Raw genomic sequence first — 22,485 nt, forward strand, 5'->3', positions numbered from 1 at the left:
AGCCAAAGAGTTAAAAATGAAAGAGTGCTGGCGGGGCAGCCAGAAAGAAGACTGAGGGAAGGGGCCCAGGGAAGGGGGGGCCCAGCTCTGCATTCCGGCACAACATCTGGGCTGATGCAGGATGCAAGGGAGGGTCCTCTTCCCCGAGTTGCCAAAGCAAGTCAGGCTGGGCCGGGTGTTTGCAAAGGAGACTCCTAGAAACCTTGAAGGGGAGCAGGGAGAGGACCCCCACTCTTTCCTGCCTCCATCGGCCTGACAAGCACCCCACCTCCGTTTTTGTGGAGCTGCTCAGGCCGAGGGCTGCTTCTCTGCAGTTGGAGAGAACTGGGGGAGTGCTGCAGTTGTCTGACCCCCAACTACCCTGGGCCTCAGCCAGACCTCCTCTGGCAAAAATAGGCCTTGGGTCCCTTAGGCAGCTGCCTGGTGCTGAATCGGAGGGCTCTGACCGGAAGCTGCTCTCCAGGGCTCCCCAGGAGTGGCTGACTGATGGAGGGGAAGGCCTTCCAGCTCCCCCTCCCTCCTAGAGGCCAGGTGGCCGTGGGTTGCTCAGATCTCCCAAGGAACTGGTCCGACCCCAATTGCCAAGGTGAGAGACAGCCTGCCTGCCTGACAGCACCTTCCTCTTTCTCTTCCTGAATGTCTGTCCACGGGGGGTGGGGGGGAGAGCTGTGGGGGCTGCCCCCAACCCCAAAGAGGGGCCTAGTTTTTTGGGGGTCGGGAGATGGGGCTGGGGAAGCAGCCTTCTACAGCAGACGATCTGGCAGCGTCAGCTTCTCCGGTGTGCTCCGGCCCAGGGCGTCGTAGGTGAGGTGGCCGTAGGTGTGGCCAAACCGGAACTTGTAGCCTAGAAGAAGACAGGTGGGGTGGGAGAAGGCTGCTGAGGACTGGGAGCACTCTGCACGTGCCCTGCCCAGCACTCTGCTGCTGGGGGGCGCTGTCCTGCTCAGTCACCCCTTGCTTGCCCTCACTTTTTTTTTTTTTAAGAAGAAGATATTGGATTTATATCCCGCCCTCCACTCCGAAGAGTCTCAGAGCGGCTCACAATATCCTTTACCTTCCTCCCCCACAACAGACACCCTGTGAGGTGGGTGGGGCTGGAGAGGGCTCTCACAGCAGCTGCCCTTTCAAGGACAACCTCTGCCAGAGCTATGGCTGACCCAAGGCCATTCCAGCAGGTGCAAGTGGAGGAGTGGGGAATCAAACCCGGCTCTCCCAGATAAGAGTCCGCACACTTAACCACTACACCAAACTGGCTCTCCTTTTGGCTTCAGATCCAGTCTGGGGGAGTGTTCTGGTGGGCTTCCCACAGAGAGCTTGCTCTGGTTTGGCAGCCAAGCCGGAACCCAGGGGTTTTTTGGAGGATCCACCCGACATCGTCTTCAAATCGTTCATTTTGTGTGTGATCTTTCCCTGGCTGGGGAACTTCCTTTTCAGAGAGATCACAGTCAAATCACCCTTTTTCCCCCACATGGGTGGCAGGTGTGTGTTTTCCTAAGACCTGCTCCCGTTGGTGCCATTCCCTTGGCCTCAGCCCCCATGAAACCCCCTTCCCCACACACGGACTTTGGTGGGGTTTTAAAATCAACACTACAGCAGGATAACATCAATATTAATCCACGACCACAATCTAGTGCCTGAATTTCCAGCTCTCATTTTAAAAAACTAGCACTTTTTTGTTGCGGATGTAGAAAGGGAAAGAAGAAGAAGGCGACATTGGATTTATATTCCGCCCTCCACTTCGTAGTGTGGAAGAAAGCGGTTGTCTGCATGCCATGTTACTGCAGGTTTTGCAGCAGCTGAAACAAAAGGGAAGACTTCTGGGATACGGTAATTTTTGTTTTTTGCCATTTTCTGGGCCTGCTCACGGGATGTATGTGTGGGGGGGGAGGTATTTGTGAATTTCCTGCATTGTGCAGGGGGTTGGATTAGATGACCCTGGAGGTCCCTTCTTCCAATTCTAAGATTCTGTGGCTGCAGCTGCTTTGCTGTCCCTGCATGTCGAGATGCGCTGGTGTGAGGACATCTGGTTTTCTATTTGCTGTCTCTGTTAGGAGCCAAACAGCAGCCCCTGGGCAGTTGTGGTCCAGTCAGGGATGGGCCTGGAGTGGGGAAAGGGGTCACTAGCTGGGCGGGGCCTTCTTGAGGTGTAAGTTCCAAATGCCCAGGCCCTTCTGCCCAGCCCCTTCACCTCACGGTGCTGTTGAGAGCAGACTCTCAGAAGTTGAGCCCTCTTGGAAATGCGAGGCAAGAATTGCTGTCTTGCTTCCTCCCGGAATAAACAGCACAAGGCAATAACAGAAGAGATGGGCGGTTTGTGCCTAGAGTTCCCTTTGGGGGTGGAGGCAGGGGTGGGGGTCTTTGTGGCCTGGCCCCCCTGGAGGCTGAATGGGGGCTGAAGCTATGTGGTGGCCTCCCCAGCACCCCCCCCCCGGGGAACTTTGGGCTGCTGCAGCCTGGGAGCCCCAGAGCAGGTGGGCCCCTCCCTTGTGGGTTCCTGTCAAGTTGAGGCCCAGTCTGGCCGGCAGAGTTTCTGTGGCTTTGGTATCGCGGAGTGACCCCTGCTGGGGCCCGTCTCTGCTGCCACAGCTGTGAGCCCAGTTGCCCAGCCCTCCCCCAGCTCACCTGGCACATAGCCTTGGTAGTGGGGCAGGAGGCCCTTGTCGGCGGGGTAGGTCTTCACCAGCGGTGGCAAGACTTGGCCGTTGCCCTTCCAGCGAGCGCTGCTCTCCCAAGAGGTCTCCTGCCCTTCTTTCCGAAGCATCTGTCGAAACTCCGCCCAGGCCCGGCGGGTCAGGCTCGGGTAGCTGGCCCCGATCAAATAGCGGGCACGGGGGATGAAGCCTGTGAAGCCTGCAGCAGCCACCCACGGGTTACCTCCTGGGTCCCAGGGCGGGCCAGGGCCAGCGGCTCTTCTGGGAGCACCCCGCCAGCATCTCTGGCCCCCCCTGGAAAGTGGCAAGCCAACAGAGTAACGTGGCAATGGAAGCGGGAAAAAGCCCGTAGGCATCCACGTAAACAAACCCGAGATTTGCCAGTTATTTTATACACTTATGCACTTATGTGGGAGACCAACATAAGCCGTCTTTGTCTGCAGAATAGTTGGAGCGTTGGTCTCCCACATCAGTTGAAAATATGTTTTGAAGCTCGGACAAGCCTATTGTGAAAGAGGGCATCAGGCGCGTCCCCGTTGCGTCCTTTTGTCTTCCTGCCTCTCATCTTCACCCTAGCTGCAAGAAGATTTGGAGCACAGGACTCCACCTTCACGGCTGGAGTCCCAGCTCTAAGGAACAATTACAAGGATTTTTATCCCAAAGAAATAGACTACTGCTTTAAGTATATGGCCTTCGGGTATGGGTGTGTCTTATATCTGCACCTTTGGTACTGGATGATTCTATGAGGATATTTGATTGTATAAAATAATTGGAAAATCGGGGGGGTTGTTTACATGGAGGCCCCGTGGAAAGTGGCAGACCCCGTGGCCTCCATGCAGCGACGCTCACCACCACCCCCCTCCGTGGCCCCGGAGCCTCACCTGGAACGAAAGACTTCTGGGGCTCGCCACCCTCCGCTGCTGCATCAGGTTCTCTGTGAGGAGCACAGCTGGGCCCAGGGGGGGCAGGAGTTGCCACTGGAAGCTTCTCTTCGGCAGGGGGGAGCTGAGGGCAGGGAAGGGACAAGGCTAAAGGTCAAGCCTCTGGTGGGCTTCTGGCATAAGAAGATAAGACAAGCCCTGTTGGGTTACGCCAGTGGCCCCTCCAGTCCAACACTCTGTGTCACATAAGAACATAAGAGAATCCATGTTGGATCAGGCCAATGGCCCATCCAGTCCAACACTCTGTGTCACATAAGAACATAAGAGAAGCCCTGTTGGATCAGGCCAGTGGCTCCTCCAGTCCAACACTCTGTGTCACATAAGAACATAAGAAAAGCCCTGTTGGGTCAGGCCAGTGGCCCATCCAGTCCAACACTCTGTGTCACATAAGAACATAAGAGAAGCCCTGTTGGGTCAGGCCAGTGGCCCCTCCAGTCCAACACTCTGTGTCACATAAGAACATAAGAGAAGCCCTGTTGGATCAGGCCAGTGGCCCCTCCAGTCCAACACTCTGTGTCACATAAGAACATAAGAGAAGCCCTGTTGGATCAGGCCAGTGGCCCCTCCAGTCCAACACTCTGTGTCACATAAGAACATAAGAGAAGCCCTGTTGGATCAGGCCAATGGCCCATCCAGTCCAACACTCTGTGTCACATAAGAACATAAGAGAAGCCCTGTTGGATCAGGCCAGTGGCTCCTCCAGTCCAACACTCTGTGTCACATAAGAACATAAGAAAAGCCCTGTTGGGTCAGGCCAGTGGCCCATCCAGTCCAACACTCTGTGTCACATAAGAACATAAGAGAAGCCCTGTTGGGTCAGGCCAGTGGCCCCTCCAGTCCAACACTCTGTGTCACATAAGAACATAAGAGAAGCCCTGTTGGATCAGGCCAGTGGCCCCTCCAGTCCAACACTCTGTGTCACATAAGAACATAAGAGAAGCCCTGTTGGATCAGGCCAGTGGCCCCTCCAGTCCAACACTCTGTGTCACATAAGAACATAAGAGAAGCCATGTTGGATCAGGCCAATGGCCCATCCAGTCCAACACTCTGTGTCACATAAGAACATAAGAGAAGCCATGTTGGATCAGGCCAATGGCCCCTCCAGTCCAACACTCTGTGTTACAGAAGAACATAAGAGAAGCCCTGTTGGATCAGGCCAATGGCCCCTCCAGTCCAACACTCTGTGTCCCATAAGAACATAAGAGAAGCCCTGTTGGATCAGGCCAATAGCCCCTCCAGTCCAACACTCTGTGTCACATAAGAACATAAGAGAAGCCCTGTTGGATCAGGCCAGTGGCCACCCAGTCCAACACTCTGTGTCACATAAGAACATAACAGAAGCCATGTTGAATCAGGCCAGTGGCCCACCCAGTCCAACACTCTGTGTCACATAAGAGAAGCCATGTTGGGTCATGCCAATGGCCCATCCAGTCCAACACTCTGTGTCCCATAATAACAGAAGATAAGCCCTAATGGATCAGGCCAATGGCCCATCCAGTCCAACACTCTGTGTCCCATAAGAACAGAAGAGAAGCCATGTTGGATCAGGCCAGTGGCCCATCCAGTCCAACACTCTGTGTCACATAAGAACAGAAGAGAAGCCCTAATGGATCAGGCCAGTGGCCACCCAGTCCAACACTCTGTGTCACATAAGAACATAACAGAAGCCATGTTGAATCAGGCCAGTGGCCCACCCAGTCCAACACTCTGTGTCACATAAGAACATAAGAGAAGCCATGTTGGATCAGGCCAGTGGCCCATCCAGTCCAACACTCTGTGTCACATAAGAGAAGCCATGTTGGGTCATGCCAATGGCCCATCCAGTCCAACACTCTGTGTCCCATAATAACAGAAGATAAGCCCTAATGGATCAGGCCAATGGCCCATCCAGTCCAACACTCTGTGTCACATAAGAACAGAAGAGAAGCCATGTTGGATCAGGCCAGTGGCCCATCCAGTCCAACACTCTGTGTCACATAAGAACATAAGAGAAGCCATGTTAAATCAGGCCAGTGGCCCACCCAGTCCAACACTCTGTGTCACAGAAGAACATAAGAGAAGCCCTGTTGGATCAGGCCAGTGGCCCATCCAGTCCAACACTCTGTGTCACATAAGAGAAGCCATGTTGGGTAAGTCCAGTGGCCCATCCAGTCCAACACTCTGTGTCACAGAAGAACATAAGAGAAGCCCTGTTGGATCAGGACAATGGCCCATCCAGTCCAACACTCTGTGTCACATAAGAACATAAGAGAAGCCCTGCTGAATCAGGCCAGTGGCCCATCCAGTCCAACACTCTGTGTCACATAAGAACATAAGAGAAGCCATGTTGAATCAGGCCAGTGGACCATCCAGTCCAACACTCTGTGTCACATAAGAACATAAGAGAAGCCCTGTTGGATCAGGCCAATGGCCCATCCAGTCCAACGCTCTGTGTCACAAAAGAACATAAGAGAAGCCACGTTGGATCAGGCCAGTGGCCCATCCAGTCCAACACTCTGTGTCACATAAGAACATAAGAGAAGCCCTGTTGGATCAGGCCAATGGCCCATCCAGTCCAACGCTCTGTGTCACAAAAGAACATAAGAGAAGCCATGTTGGATCAGGACAATGGCCCATCCAGTCCAACACTCTGTGTCACATAAGAACATAAGAAAAGCCCTGTTGGGTCAGGCCAGTGGCCCATCCAGTCCAACACTCTGTGTCACATAAGAACATAAGAGAAGCCCTGTTGGGTCAGGCCAGTGGCCCCTCCAGTCCAACACTCTGTGTCACATAAGAACATAAGAGAAGCCCTGTTGGATCAGGCCAGTGGCCCCTCCAGTCCAACACTCTGTGTCACATAAGAACATAAGAGAAGCCCTGTTGGATCAGGCCAGTGGCCCCTCCAGTCCAACACTCTGTGTCACATAAGAACATAAGAGAAGCCATGTTGGATCAGGCCAATGGCCCATCCAGTCCAACACTCTGTGTCACATAAGAACATAAGAGAAGCCCTGTTGGATCAGGCCAGTGGCTCCTCCAGTCCAACACTCTGTGTCACATAAGAACATAAGAAAAGCCCTGTTGGGTCAGGCCAGTGGCCCATCCAGTCCAACACTCTGTGTCACATAAGAACATAAGAGAAGCCCTGTTGGGTCAGGCCAGTGGCCCCTCCAGTCCAACACTCTGTGTCACATAAGAACATAAGAGAAGCCCTGTTGGATCAGGCCAGTGGCCCCTCCAGTCCAACACTCTGTGTCACATAAGAACATAAGAGAAGCCCTGTTGGATCAGGCCAGTGGCCCCTCCAGTCCAACACTCTGTGTCACATAAGAACATAAGAGAAGCCATGTTGGATCAGGCCAATGGCCCATCCAGTCCAACACTCTGTGTCACATAAGAACATAAGAGAAGCCATGTTGGATCAGGCCAATGGCCCCTCCAGTCCAACACTCTGTGTTACAGAAGAACATAAGAGAAGCCCTGTTGGATCAGGCCAATGGCCCCTCCAGTCCAACACTCTGTGTCCCATAAGAACATAAGAGAAGCCCTGTTGGATCAGGCCAATAGCCCCTCCAGTCCAACACTCTGTGTCACATAAGAACATAAGAGAAGCCCTGTTGGATCAGGCCAGTGGCCACCCAGTCCAACACTCTGTGTCACATAAGAACATAACAGAAGCCATGTTGAATCAGGCCAGTGGCCCACCCAGTCCAACACTCTGTGTCACATAAGAGAAGCCATGTTGGGTCATGCCAATGGCCCATCCAGTCCAACACTCTGTGTCCCATAATAACAGAAGATAAGCCCTAATGGATCAGGCCAATGGCCCATCCAGTCCAACACTCTGTGTCCCATAAGAACAGAAGAGAAGCCATGTTGGATCAGGCCAGTGGCCCATCCAGTCCAACACTCTGTGTCACATAAGAACAGAAGAGAAGCCCTAATGGATCAGGCCAGTGGCCACCCAGTCCAACACTCTGTGTCACATAAGAACATAACAGAAGCCATGTTGAATCAGGCCAGTGGCCCACCCAGTCCAACACTCTGTGTCACATAAGAACATAAGAGAAGCCATGTTGGATCAGGCCAGTGGCCCATCCAGTCCAACACTCTGTGTCACATAAGAGAAGCCATGTTGGGTCATGCCAATGGCCCATCCAGTCCAACACTCTGTGTCCCATAATAACAGAAGATAAGCCCTAATGGATCAGGCCAATGGCCCATCCAGTCCAACACTCTGTGTCACATAAGAACAGAAGAGAAGCCATGTTGGATCAGGCCAGTGGCCCATCCAGTCCAACACTCTGTGTCACATAAGAACATAAGAGAAGCCATGTTAAATCAGGCCAGTGGCCCACCCAGTCCAACACTCTGTGTCACAGAAGAACATAAGAGAAGCCCTGTTGGATCAGGCCAGTGGCCCATCCAGTCCAACACTCTGTGTCACATAAGAGAAGCCATGTTGGGTAAGTCCAGTGGCCCATCCAGTCCAACACTCTGTGTCACAGAAGAACATAAGAGAAGCCCTGTTGGATCAGGACAATGGCCCATCCAGTCCAACACTCTGTGTCACATAAGAACATAAGAGAAGCCCTGCTGAATCAGGCCAGTGGCCCATCCAGTCCAACACTCTGTGTCACATAAGAACATAAGAGAAGCCATGTTGAATCAGGCCAGTGGACCATCCAGTCCAACACTCTGTGTCACATAAGAACATAAGAGAAGCCCTGTTGGATCAGGCCAATGGCCCATCCAGTCCAACGCTCTGTGTCACAAAAGAACATAAGAGAAGCCATGTTGGATCAGGCCAGTGGCCCATCCAGTCCAACACTCTGTGTCACATAAGAACATAAGAGAAGCCCTGTTGGATCAGGCCAATGGCCCATCCAGTCCAACGCTCTGTGTCACAAAAGAACATAAGAGAAGCCATGTTGGATCAGGACAATGGCCCATCCAGTCCAACACTCTGTGTCACATAAGAACATAAGAGAAGCCCTGCTGAATCAGGCCAGTGGCCCATCCAGTCCAACACTCTGTGTCACATAAGAACATAAGAGAAGCCATGTTGCATCAGGCCAGTGGCCCATCCAGTCCAACACTCTGTGTCCCATAATAACAGAAGATAAGCCCTATTGGATCAGGCCAGTGGCCCCTCCAGTCCAACACTCTGTGTCCCATAATAACAGAAGATAAGCCCTATTGGATCAGGCCAATGGCCCCTCCAGTCCAACACTCTGTGTCACATAAGAACATAAGAGAAGCCCTGTTGGATCAGGCCAGTGGCCCCTCCAGTCCAACACTCTGTGTCCCATAATAACAGAAGATAAGCCCTAATGGATCAGGCCAATGGCCCATCCAGTCCAACACTCTGTGTCACAGAAGAACATAAGAGAAGCCATGTTCGATCAGGCCAGTGGCCCATCCAGTCCAACACTCTGTGTCACATAAGAACAGAAGAGAAGCCATGTTGGATCAGGCCAATGGCCCATCCAGTCCAACACTTTAAAGCCCCTCCCTGCCCCCATTGCCTCAGCCTTTGTGCCCAGCACTAAGGACTTCTGGGCAAGGGGTGGGCCATGCTCAGTACATAGCAGAGCATCTCTCTGGCCAGCAAAAGGTCCCGGGTCAAATCCATGGCACCGCTAGCTTAAAAAAGAGACAGGGAGTAGGTGGCAAGACGTTTCTCTTCTTAAGACCTTGGAGAGTCACGGCCTGTCTGAGCAGACCCCCCTGGCCTTGGTGAACTGGGGTCTGATTCAGTGGAAGGCAGCTTCATGGGGCAGACTTGCCCAGCAGCAGAAGCCCTGCCCTCAAACATCTAAGCAGGCTGCTTAGGCTGGGGAGGGATGGTGGCTCAGTGGTAGAGCATCTGCTTGGTAAGCAGAAAGTCCCAGGTTCAATTCCCGGCATCTCCAACTAAAAAAGGTCCAGGCAAGTAGGGATGAAAAACCTTCGCTTGGGACCCTGGAGAGCCGGTGCCAGTCTGAGTAGACAAGACTGACTTTGATAGGCCCAGAGGGGTCTGATTCAGTAGAAGGCAGCTTCTTAAGTGTTTGGGAGGGACAGTGGCTCAGTGGAAGAGCATCTGCTTGGTAAGCAGAAGGTCCCAGGTTCAATCCCCGGCATCTCCATCTAAAAAGGGTCCAGGCAAGTAGACGTGAAAAACCTCCGCTTGAGATCCTGGAGAGCCATGAATGGGCTGTGGCTCAGTGGTAGAGCATCAGCTTGGTAAGCAGAAAGTCCCAGGTTCAATCCCCGGCATCTCCACCTAAAAAGGGTCCAGGCAAATAGGTGTGAAAAACCTCTGCTTGAGACCCTGGAGAGCCGCTGCCAGTCTGAGTAGACAAGACTGACTTTGATGGACCCAGGAAGGCAGCTTCAGAACGAGCCTCGGCCTCCTTCCCAGTCCCTCCCCCCTGCTGGTGGGATGTAAAGGCCCAGAGATCCCCCTCCCTACTCGAGGCTGATGAAGAGAGCTTCAGCTCAGACCCTGAATGTCACTTTGGTCTCTAAGGAGCTTCTGGGTTCTAATCTAACTGGTTTTTCTTAAAACCAGAGTCTGATTGCAGGAACACAAACTGCAATTCTCTGACTGCTCTGCCGGTGGCGGCAGGGAGCATGGCCGATTTGGGAAAGGGCAGCGGTGCCGTTCTGCTGGGAAAGTGCAGAGGGTCTTGGAGCCCCCTCCCCAGGAGGAAAGCCCGGAGGACTCTTCGGTCTACCAGAAGGAGAGGAGGAAGAAGATGGCTAAGGTGACAGGGGACATAACAATCTATGGAATTATGCCTGGGACAAAGGAAGTCTCTAGAGCCCTTTCTCCTGCTCCCAGAAGGAAATGCTTCTTTATTCAAAAAGTTATGCCCTTTGGGGTTCCCTGCCACTGGAGGTCGCAGCAGTGGCCTCATGCCCAGAAGTCTTTAAAGGAGGATTAGCCAGCCGTGTGGGCCCAGAGGCCCGTCAGCAGCTACTGAAGGGAGCCTCCGTCTCGAGAGGCTGGAGCGACAGGCTCTGGTCAACAGGGAGGGAGCCGAGCGTGTCTCTCGGGTGGGCACTGTCGGAAGCAGGCTGCTGGACAGCAGGGGCCCTCGGGCTCATTCAGAAGGCCATCTCGGACCTTGACCTTTATCCAGGCCCGGCCAGAGGCCTCACTTGGCCCAGCTCCAGAGGCCCACATAGCCCCCACCCCCACCGCCTGCGCAGCCATCACTCACGTCAAACTCCGGCTTGGCATCCTGTGGTGGAGTCCTTGCAGCTTGGCATGCCCGCCTCTCCCCGGCGCCCCTCGCCAGCTGCCTCGCAAACTCCTGCTGGGCCTCCTTGCAGACCTGGCCGTAGGTCTTGGCAAAGTGGTTCTGCGCCCGGGGGATGAAGCCTGCCACGAAACAGGCAAGAGGCTGCTGAAGGGGGCATCCCTGGCTACAGTTGCCAGGTGCAGGCTGGGAAACTCCTGGAGATTTGGGGGTGGAGCCTGGGAAGAATGGGGACACATGGGGGGGGGCAGTGCCAAAGGCCTCCATTCCCTCCTGGGGCCACTGATCTCTGCAGTCTGGAGATGAGTTGTACTTCCAGGGGATCCCCAGGTCCCACCTGGAGGCTGGCATCCCTGTGACCCTGTTCCCTCTGGCCAAGCACACCAAGACCTCTGGTCACTTATGGGGGCCAGCTGCTGCAGGCTCTCCTCTAGGGCAGGCTCTTTAGGGAGAGCCAGTTGGGTGCAGTGGTGAAGTGCACGGACTCTTATCTGGGAGAACCGGGTTTGATTCCCCACTCCTCCACCTGCAGCTGCTGGAATGGCCTTGAGTCAGCCATAGTTCTGGCAGAGCTGTCCTTGAAAGGGCAGCTTCTGGGAGAGCTCTCTCAGCCCCACCAAAAGAGAGCCAGTTTGGTGTAGTGGTTAAATGTGCGGACTCTTATCTGGGAGAACCGGCTTTGATTCTCCACTCCTCCACTTCAGCTGCTGGAATGGCCTTGGGTTAGCCATAGCTCTCGTAGGAGTTGTCCTTGAAAGGGCAGCTGTCGTAAGAGCTCTCTCAGCCCCACCCACCTCACAGGCTGTGGGGAGAGAAGACATAGAAGATTGTAAGCTGATCTGAGACTCTGATTCAGAGAGAAGGTTAGGGTATACATCTACGGTCTTCTTCTTAGGTTCAAAGACTCTTACCTGGGAGAACCGGGTTTGATTCCTCACTTCTCCACTTGCAGCTGCTAATGTGATCTTGAGTCAATCACAAGTTCTCCCAGAACTATTCCTCTCAACAGCAATTTCTGTCAGAGCCCTCTCAACCCCACCCACCTCACAGGGTGTCTCTTGTGGGGGGAGAAGATATAGGAGATTGTGAGCTGCTCTGAGTCTCTGATTCAGAGAGAAGGGCGGGTATATATCTGCAGTCTTCTTCTTATAAATCTGGAGAGCCAGTTTGGTGTAGTGGTTAAGTGTGCGGACTCTTATCTGGGAGAACAGGGTTTGATTCCCCACTCCTCCACTTGCAGCTGCTGGAATGGCCTTGGGTCAGCCAGAGCTCTCGCAGGAGTTGTCCTTGAAAGGGCAGCTGTTGTAAGAGCTCTCTCAGCCCCACCTACCTCACAGGGTGTCTGCTGTGGGGGGAGAAGACATAGGAGATTGTAAGCCGCTCTGAGACTGATTCAGGGAGAAGGGTGCAATTCTTCTTCTTCTTTAGAAGACGGGGCTTCCTTCACCAGCCTGGCACTGGCCCACTGGCTATAGCGGCCTCCCCCCCCCCCTTTCCTTTTCCAGACTGTTTGCCTGCTGCTTCAGATGCTTTTGCAGGGACAGAATCCTCACAGGCTGCATCAGAAAAGGCACCAGGGCTGCAGGGGGGAGGGGCTCTTCCACCAGGCCTTCCCAAGGGGGAGGAGCCAGGCCTCGGATTCAGTGGGAGCTCCTGAACCTTTTGGAGAGTTCCCCCTCCTTTTCCGTTGAAGAGTAGGTGCAGCTGCAGAACAATCCCGGGATGAGCCCCACCACCTGTTTTTCTACAAAACGACCCCTGGGGAGGACGCACACCCAGAGGTCCACCCCCCCTTCCCTCAGCAGAGGGGCAGGTTGTCTGCCTGCAGTTTAAAAGACTGTGAGGAATGAATGGGGTGCCCCTTTGTGCCCCGGGGCATCCAAGGCCACTTACCAAGGAGATGAGCCCCCAAGCAAATCCCGCTAGGATTCAAACTGTCGCTTCTGAGGACCACTGAAAGGACCTGCCAAGAGGAGAACTGCAGGGATAGGTGCTCTCAAGGTGGAGCACTGGAAGTTAGGGTCACCAAGTCCAATTGAAGAAATACCTGGGGACTTTGGGAGTGGAGCCAGGAGACTTTGGGGGCGGAGCCAGGAGACTTTGGGGGCGGAGCCAGGGTGTGACAAGCATAATTGAACTCCAAAGGGAGTTCTGGCCATCCCATTGAAAGGGACCGCACACCTTTTCAATGCCTTCCCTGCATTGAAAATGATGAAGTATAGAGGCACCTGCTTCGGGGGCTCATAGAATTGGACCCCCTTGCCCAATTCTTTTGAAACTTGGTGGGTGTTTTGAGGAGAGGCATTGGATGCTATGCTGCAAATTTGGTGCCTCTACATAAAAAAACAGCTTCCCTAGAGCCCCAGATCAATTTTCCATTATACCCTATGGGAATCGGTCTCCATGTCATGAGCCCTGATGAGGAGGAGCTGGAAGGGTTAACAGACCTGGAAGAGTTGCCAGCCAGTTCCTCAGCTGAACAAGCAGCAGCTGGCCCATCAATCACTCTCCAGGCACCAGTGTCAGCTGTTGATGATCAATCTCCTCCAAGCTCTCCTCCTCCCATCTCAAGAGTTCGAAGCAGGCTCCGGAAAGAACTTTCAGAGTGAAGGCATGAGGCACGCGGATGCTTCAGATCTCTCAGCCCTGGGTTCTAGCAGAGTCGCTGCCACCCAGGGAGCAGGCTGATTGAGGCTCCCATATAGCCTCCACCCAGGACCTGGTAACCTTGTGGAAGCAACAAGTCTATTCTCTGGCTTGCATCCACGCTCCTTCCTGATCCCTGATCCTGCCCTGCTTGACTTCCTTGGCACCCTGACCTTGTGGCTTTTGGACATTGACTTCTGATTCTGGTTTGTGATTCTGCCTTGGTGACTTGGCTCCTGCTTGACTCCTGGACTTTGACCTTGGACTGGCTTTGGACTTCCACCTGCCTGCACCCTGAGAACGTGACACTCCATAGGGAATAATGGAGTGGCCGACATTTGCCTCCCCCCTCCCGCTTTTTGATGACCCTGAAGTGGGGGGGAGGGTGTCCAAACCAGGGGATCCCCTACCCCCAACACGGGGTTGTCAACCCTACTGTAAGTGCAGAGGGGCTGCCACAGGAAAGGCCTTGACAGACATGACTTGTCACTTCTGGGCCAGGCTCCCGTGGAGACTGATGGTTCCTTTCCTCACCCTGGGCACTTCCATGGACTCCTCGACTTGCCTGGACATAAGGGCACAAGTGGGCAGCCCTTCCTTCCTTTGAGCCCTTCCCCGGTGGGCAAAAGCCATCCTAACTCCTGGGGTGACCGCGCAAGCATTCAGCCTCCCTGCCCCCCAATTATGAACATATGAACATATGAAGCTGCCTTATACTGAATCAGACCCTTGGTCCATCAAAGTCAGTATTGTCTTCTCAGACTGGCAGCGGCTCTCCAGGGTCTCAAGCTAAGGTTTTTCACATCATTTTGCCTGGACCCTTTTTTTTTTGGAGATGCCGGGGATTGAACCTGGGACCTTCTGCTTACCAAGCAGATGATCTACCACTGAGCCACCGTCCCTCCCCTTTATTATTTGCACCTTCTCTCTGGTGCCTTACCGGTATATCCTGGAATTGTGCAGGAACTGAAGAAGCTGGCATTGGCCCCTGGGCCCTCTCCAGCCTCCTCCTCCACGAGGCCACGATAGGCAGGGGGGATCCAGGTGGACTGCAGGAGTAGCTGGCCATGGCACGGCCCCTCCGGGCTGCTCAGCAGCTGCGAGGTGAGCTTTCCATAGGTCTCGCCCAGGGTGAACTTGAGGCGGGGGCAGTGCCCTCTGTAGCTGCAAGGGCCCCTGGCGTGAGAACACAGGCTGGATCTGACCTCCCCCCACCCCCGGGTGCAAGCTCAGGACAACCCATGTGGCTGATTTATCCCACTCGCCCTGGGCACGTCTGGTACCTCTTGGCAGCCCACAGCAAGCTTGGGGGCTGACCGGCTCCCTTAGAATGGTCCGAGGCAGAGGCCTCTTTGAAAGCCCCCCCCCCCACCAGATGAGAGAGCCTCCGGTGGGCCAGTGGCCAAGAAGATACTCTGGTTGGCCAGCCCCATGGGAACACCATGCCTTTGACCCACCCTGCTTCCAGACCCTGGCTGTGGGGTGCCGGAAGGAGAAGCAAACCACCTCCAGGGGGTCAGGACCCCACCAGTCTTTCCCTGGCTTCTGCTTCCCCGCAGTGTATCCTGTGGGGCCCCCAGCCTTGCCCACCACTTGGGCAGAGACAGTCCCGAGGTCATTGAGGGGTTGATGGAACCAAGCGAGCGTCTGAAGCTGGTGTTCCTTCTGCAGGAGTTATTATTACTGTTTTTACTCCTATTATCAAACCCAGGTTTCAGGAACCCAACTGGATCCGATGCAAAGAAAGACGTTCAGTCATTTGGCCAGTTCTGGTCTTCTGCTCTCAACATCTGGAGAAGAGGTCCATCCGTGGCTATTAGCCACAGCGTATTGTTGGAACTCTCTGTCTGGGGCAGGGATGCTCTGTATTCTCGGTGCTTGGGGGGGCACAGTGGGAGGGCTTCTAGTGTCCTGGCCCCACTGATGGACCTCCTGATGGCACCTGGGTTTTTTGGCCCCTGTGTGACACAGAGTGTTGGACTGGATGGGCCACTGGCCTGATCCAACAGGGCTTCTCTTATGTTCTTATGCCTGGGGCAGGGATGCTCTGTATTCTTGGTGCTGGGGGGGGGGGCACAGTGGGAGGGCTTCTAGTGTCCTGGCCCCACTAGTGACCCTTCTGGTGGCACCTGGGTTTTTTGGCCACTGTATGACAGAGTGTTGGACTGGATGGGCCATTGGCCTGATCCAACATGACTTCTCTTATCGTTGAGACAGTGATGCTCTGTATTCTTGGTGCTTGGGGGGGCACAGTGCGAGGGCTTCTAGTGTCCTGGCCCCACTGGTGGACCTCCTGATGGCACCTGGGTCTTTTGGCCACTGTGTGACACAGAGGGTTGGGCTGGATGGGCCATTGGCCTGATACAATTTGCCTTCTCTTATGTTCTTCATGAGCAGCCAATGTGTCTGACCTCTTCAGCGCAGTGCAGGGCTGCTCTCTCTGTGGCCGGGCCCCTTGGGTGTGCCACGCGTGGCTCTTCTGAGCAAGCCCTGCTCCCCTGTGTGGGGGTGGCCAGGTAGGCAAGGCTGCTGGGTGGGCTGGGCTGGAGGGCTGTGGTCGGTGCAGGGCTGCGGCTGGAGGGGCTGGAGGAAGGGGGAGCGACAGGCTTTCTCCTCCCTTCTGGGCGGCAGGCAGGCTGGAAGCCTGGGATTCAGCAGCCTCCCCCCCACCCCTCCAGCCCCAGAGAGAAAGGCAGCCGGGAGGGGACTTCTTGTCCCAGAAGGAATCGCTTACTGTTGAGCCTCCTGTCCCGCCTCACAAGGAGTCCTGGAGGAGCTGTGAGCTTGTGTGGGGTGCCAACTCCAGGAGGGGAAACGCCTGGAGACTGAGGAGGGGAGTGAAGGGACCTCTGCGGGGGCGGGGGGGGGGCACAATGCCCGAGAGGCCAAAGCAGCTCTTTCCTCCCGGTTCTGCTTTGGGGAGACCTCCAGGCGGCACCTGGAGAAGGGCACCCCAGGCGTTGCTCCAGACAGGTGCGCCAAAGGTGAGTTTCGCCTTGCAGCTGGCACTGCTGCGGCCGAGGGGGCGGCTCTTTGGGCAGCTCCTCATGGCCTCCCTGCAGCGGTAGAGAGCGGCTCCCCGCCCCCCCCCCCGCTGTTGGAACTGCCCCCTCCCAGGCACGAGGGGGGGGTCTTGCCTGGCTTGGGGGGGCAGGGCTTCTCCCTCCTTCGACCTCTTTTTCGCCCCCCCCCCAATCCGCGGGAGCGTCGCTTCCTTTGGTGGCCCTTCCGCCGGAACCCTTCTCCCGCCCTCCCGCCGGGAGCCTCCCTGCCCCGGGGCTGGGCGGGTCTCTCTTACCCGGGGAGGTAGTGAGGCTGGGGGGTGGTGAGGCTGGGGCTGGCGTGGCGCGGGGGGGCCAAGGCCATGGCCGGCTGGTGTCTTGCCCTGCCCTCCCTCCGGAGCCAGCGAGCAGGTGTGGGGCCGGGAGGGGAGGCGGTGCCCGGGGCAACGGGAGGCACAACAGAACCCTGCCCTGCCGCTGCCGGCCCGGGCCTGGCGCTCGAAGGGAGGGAGGGAGGGAGGGACTCGTCCTCTTTCCTGCGTCCCGCTCTTGTGCGCCGCCCTTGTTTGAAAAATGCTTGGGGGCTCTTTGATGCTCGGCAGCTGGGGGGGGGGCGGGGGGGGCGTGGAGCAGAACTCTTTCAACTCAGCGAGCCAGATCCCAGTTAGTTTTTCCAAAATAAACTTTATTAAGCTTTAATGTTCAAGTTACATCCAAAGCTATGAAATGTTACATCCAAAGCTATGTTCAAGTTACATCCAAAGCAACTTACATAATGTAATTTCAGATCCCCTAAGAGGGAAGAGCTTTGTCTGTAGAGAGATCCAAGCGGGCAGCCGGGTTGGTCTGAAGCAGTAAAACAAAGCAGGAGTCAAGGTCACCTTTAAGGCCAACCCATTTTTATTGAGAACGTCAGCTTTCGTGCCTCTGTGCGGGATTCCTCGTCTGATGAAGCGGGCTTAAGAGCACACGAAAGCTGACGTTCTAAATAAAATTGGGTTGGTCTTAAAGGTGCCGCTTGACTCCTGCTTTCTTTGTCTGTATATGTACATTACAAGCTTATTATTAGCCATAACCAGTTAGAACAATTAGATTAGTTGTTGTTATTAAACCAATTGCACAGTTGACTGGGTTAAAGAAAAGGAAGACCACAGCTAAATACATAAACGCATTCTCAATTAATAAAAAGCAAAGTCTGAGTACTCGATCGGCCAGCAGGTGGCGCTTCCTCCCTGCCAGAGGGACCTGCCCCACTTTGCCCGTTGGGGGTGCCCCCCCCCGCCTTCCCTTGTGCCCCCCCCCCCCCGCCTTCCTCCGGTCTCAGCTCTGCTGGGTCTGGCACTTGGGCCCTGCCCCATGGCAGCAGCAGGAGACAGACGCACGAGAGGAGACCATGCTGGGAATTATTAGGAAGGGAATGGAAAACAAATCAGCCAGTAGGGTTTGTAGAATCTTTCAGGATCAAGTGCCGTGTTCTACTGGAGAAAGTTTTCCTTCCAGACGTTTCGTTCTCAGCTGCGGAGAACATCCTCAGTGGCGTTGCAGCCGGAGCAGGCGCTCAGACCTTCTTGGCTGCTGTGCATTGAGTGGGGCCAGGGCTGCTGGAGAGCTGCTATTTGTAGGCTGGAGGGGGTGTGATGAAAGGGCAATTGTTTTGTGGATGTGCCCATTGTTTGGTGGGGCTTCCTGGAAGGGTCTCTCGGCTTGGCTTCGTGAACGAAGATTTAAGAAGGGTGCAATAGTCCACATCTGCTGCAGGCTCGCTGGTGGCTGACAAGACCAATGCGGGACAGGCAGGTCCGGCCACAGTGGCTGCAGGGAAAAGTCTGATTTAGGGTTGGTGCTGTAGCAGTGCGATTCTTCCTCAATCTCCTTTTGTCCTATGCGTGCATTCTCAAAGGAAGAGACAGCCTGGTGGATGGTGTGTCTCCATGCTTTGCGATCTGAGGCTAGGTCAGACCACTGGTGATGGTTGATGCGACAGGTGCCAAGGGATTTCTTCAAAGAGTCCTTGTACCTCTTCTTTGGTGCCCCTCTATTTCGATGGCCGGTGGAGAGTTCGCCATACAGGGCAATCTTGGGAAGGCGGTGGTTTTCCATCCTAGAAATATGCCCTGCCCAGCGCAGCTGCGTCTTCAACAGCAGTGCCTCGATGCTTGTAACCTCCGCCCGCTTGAGGACTTCAGTATTGGTCACAAAGTCACTCCAGTGGATGTTGAGGATGGTGCGAAGGCAGCGCTGATGAAAGCGCTCGAGGAGTCGCAGGTGATGACGGTATAAAACCCACGATTCGGAGCAGGTTGCTTTTGGGGGGGGATATGTTAATGAGTTATGCTAATGAGCTCCACCACCCTGGGAGTTACAGTCTTGCCGCAGAGGGCAGAACCATATAGGACGACGTTAGCTCTTTGCTTATGTAGAAGAAACCCCGTCTCCAAAAATGCTGAGTGTGCCACTCTTGAAATATGTTACTAACATCAAAATATGCTGCTAAACTCGTCCCTGGAACCAGAGAACAGAGAAGTTGTCCAAAATACCCAGGGGCTGCAAAGGAAGGAAGCAGGTTGAAGGGGGAAGGAAATGGTGTGCAGGAGGACCCCCCCACAAAGACGCGGGAAGGAGAAGAACAACTGCAGGGGAAGGGGGAGGGGGGCCCAGCTAACCGGGTCCTTTTGCAGGGCAGGCCTTAGACTAGCTGGCCCCCTAGGCAAGGCCCCCCAGCACTGGTAACATCACTGAGTCACATGGGGGGTGCACAATTTAGCCAGCGCCCTGGGCAATGGTCTAGTTTGCCCAGTGGCAGAGCTGGCCCTGGGCAAATGGGCCCCGTCCTCTAGCCAGGGACCCCTATGTCAGTTGCTCCTACACACACACTTCCTCAGGAATGAGCCCAAGGATCCAAAGACCCCCCCCCCACCTACACAGCTTCCCTGGGGGCCCTCTCCCACCCCCCCACCCACACAGACGAAAGTGATGTGATGGTGTCGCTTTACTCTGCTCTGGTAAGACCTCACCTGGAATCTTGTGTACAGTTTTGGGCACCACATTTTAAGAAGGATCTAGACAAGCTGGAAGGGGTCCAGAGGAGGGTGAGGAAGATGGTGAGGGGTCTGGAGACCAAGTCCTATAAGGAAAGGTTGAAGGAGCTGGGGATGTTTAGCCTGGAGAGGAGGCAGCTCAGAGGTGATAGGATCACCATCCTTCAAATCCTTTAAATAGAGGATGGTGTGGAATTGTTTTCTGTGGCCCAGGAAGGTAGGACCAGAACCTAGGGGTTGAAATTAAATCAAAAGAGTTTCCGGGTCAACATGAGGAAGAACTTCCTGACAGTTAGAGCGGTTCATCAGTGGAACAGGCTTCCTCCTCGGGAGGTGATGGGCTCTCCTTCCTTGGAGGTTTTTCAACAGAGGCTAGATGGCCATCTGACAGCAATGAAGATCCTGTGAATTTAGGGGGAAGTGTTTGTGCATTTCCTGCATTGTGCAGGGGGTTGGACTAGATGACCCTAGAGGTCCCTTCCAAATCTATGATTCTAAGTGCCCCCTCCTGGGATTGGGGAATGTGCCAGTGGGGCTGCTTGTTGTGGGGAAGAGCAGAGCCCCTTGCTGGCCTGCCTTTGCTGGGCTCAGGAACTGCTCTTGCTGCTTCTGGGCTGAATTCAGAGCCCGGAGGGCCCCACCTCAGAAGAGGAAATGTTCCAAAGGGGGCAGACGAATCCCACAAGCGCCTTCCCAGCCCTGAAGGTCTTTCCCAGAGGCCGGTCTGGAGGCCCCAGCCTTCACAGGGGAGGGGGTCAGTTTCTAGGGAAAGGGCCTCTTCAGATTACCACTCTTGCAATATTTTGTTCATTTAACAGTTTCTGATAACTGACCCCTCTTGCTCTGAATTATTGCATCAAAATCTGGAGACAATGTCTGTGCTGTAGCAATCTTGAATATGCTGTTCAGTTGTTGCTCAGGTGTGTACCTGTAAGTTGCAAACCTATTTTTGGTTTATTGACATTCATTACAGAAATCTCATCATCAGTGCTTTGAGCCTAAGAGGAAAACATGAAATGGCTGGGCATTGTGAGCTTTTGTACGCAAGTTGCGTCATGTGCTGGTCAGGCAATGGAGAAAACAGAGACTTTGTTCTGTAGCTTGATCAATCAATTGGCAAAGCAAGCTGTGATGCAGAAGGAAGCAAGAGACTGAGAAGGAAACAGATGACAGTGAGTTGTTAGTGGGCCTGATAGGAGCCCTCTGGGGGCCTGATCCGGCCTTCAGGCCACGTTTGACACCCCTGGTCTGGCACCAAAACCACCAATTTCAAAGTCCAACCTCCTCTGCCTTTTCTGTTTATCTACCCATTTTTTGGATCATCTGGTAACAAATTGCCATTTTTTTACAGGTTTCATTTTTAAACAAGCAGTTAATGTTGTCATGCACAATAAATGTTTTAACGTGTTAATCCTTACCTCTTTGGTTGGGTGTCTGTGCTCATCCGTCTTCAGCGAGAGCAGCTTGGGCAGCAGCCTTCAAGGCCTGTAAGACCAGCTCTGCGGAATTATAAGGTACTTTACAGACTAAAGTTAGCAGCACTAATTCTAAGGTATGAAGAATTCAAAACCCAATATACTGTCTGCAATCCTTAAGACTACCATTTCCTTTCCTTTGTTTAATTTTAAATTAATCGTTTTAAATAACAATGCATACCATATTAACAGCATTTACAAAGTGATAAATGAATAAACGGATAAACACGCCAGGTCTTTGTCATCTCTGTCTGAGAGAGATAAACCTGCATGAAACCTCCTGAAATGAGCACTTCTAAACGATGAGTGGTGAAAAAGCAAATTATTTGCAGTAAATTCTATGACTGGGATGGAGTCCTGTGGCGTAGAGTGGTAAAACTGCAGTACTGCAGTCCTAACCTCTGCTCACAACCTGAGTTCGATCCTGGCAGAAGCTGGGTTCAGGTAGCTGGCTCCAGGTTAACTCAGCCTTCCATCCTTCCGAGGTTGGTAAAATGAGTCCCCAGCTTGCTGGGGGAAAAGTGTAAATGACTGGGGAAGGCAATGGCAAACCACTCCGTCAAAAGTCTGCCATGAAAATGTCGTGATGTGATGTCACCCCAGAGTCGGAAACAACTGGTGCTTGCACAGGGGACTACCTTTACCTTTTTTCTAGGACTGGGAGTCACCTGGAGTTCCTTCCTTGAGGATATTCATAAGAACATAAGAGAAGCCATGTTGGATCAGGCCAATGGCCCATCCAGTCCAACACTCTGTGTCACATAAGAACATAAGAGAATGTTGGATCAGGCCAATGGCCCATCCAGTGCAACACTCTGTGTCACACAGGGGCAAACATTTATATATATATATATATATATATATACACACACACACACACACACTGTGGCTAATAGCCACTGCTCCATATTTTTATCTAACCCCTTCTTGAAGGTGGCTATGCTTGTAGCCGCCACCACCTCCTGTGGCAGTGAATTCCACATGTTAACCACCTTTTGGGTGAAGAAGGACTTTCTTTTATCCACTCTAACCCGACTGCCCAGCAATTTCATCGAATGCCCACGAGTTCTTGTATTGTGAGAAAGGGAGAAAAGTACTTCTTTCTCTACTTTCTCCATCCCATGCATAATCTTGTCAACCTCTATCATGTCACCCCGCAGTCGACGTTTCTCCAAGCTAAAGAGTCCCAAGCGTTTCAACCTTTCTTCATAGGGAAAGTGCTCCAGCCCTTTAATCATTCTAGTTGCCCTTTTCTGCACTTTCTCCAATGCTATAATATCCTTTTTGAGGTGCGGTGACCAGAATTGCACACAGTATTCTTCTCACCAAAAGGGAAAGCAAGAAACCTGGTCTATTCTACAAGAGGATGGACCATCTTAGCTACATTTTCTCTCAAGAGATAAATTGAACTTTCTTAGTCATACACTTCCATACTTCAGGATTAATTTGATAACCTAAAACGTTTTTTTAGCAATTTCTGTGGTTCTTTTTCCAACTGTG

General features: G+C 53.6%; 1 protein-coding gene across 1 annotated transcript; it reads right to left on the reverse strand.

Moving 5' to 3' along the window:
- Nucleotides 1–743: 743 nt before the first annotated feature.
- CIMIP2B (ciliary microtubule inner protein 2B) lies at nt 744–16,836 on the reverse strand. The gene is made up of 6 exons (XM_060236648.1): nt 16,769–16,836; nt 14,411–14,634; nt 10,786–10,946; nt 3,533–3,656; nt 2,623–2,850; nt 744–844 (listed from the first exon to the last, which is right to left on the reverse strand). Exons 1-6 carry the CDS (start codon nt 16,834–16,836, stop codon nt 744–746), a joined length of 906 nt encoding a protein of 301 aa, XP_060092631.1.
- Nucleotides 16,837–22,485: the final 5,649 nt, after the last annotated feature.

The sequence above is a fragment of the Heteronotia binoei genome, chromosome 4, assembly GCF_032191835.1.
Source record: "Heteronotia binoei isolate CCM8104 ecotype False Entrance Well chromosome 4, APGP_CSIRO_Hbin_v1, whole genome shotgun sequence".
NCBI lineage: Eukaryota > Metazoa > Chordata > Lepidosauria > Squamata > Gekkonidae > Heteronotia > Heteronotia binoei.

Bases quoted from the DNA above. Each gene is read 5' to 3' on its own strand.
- CIMIP2B (XM_060236648.1), bottom strand. From the start codon at position 16,836: ATGGCCTTGGCCCCCCCGCGCCACGCCAGCCCCAGCCTCACCACCCCC. The intron at 10,947-14,410 runs GTAAGGCACCAG...GTTTCGTGGCAG, and splicing joins CACAATTCCAGGATATACCG to GCTTCATCCCCCGGGCGCAG. The intron at 845-2,622 runs GTGAGCTGGGGG...GTCTTCTTCTAG, and splicing joins CTACCAAGGCTATGTGCCAG to GCTACAAGTTCCGGTTTGGC.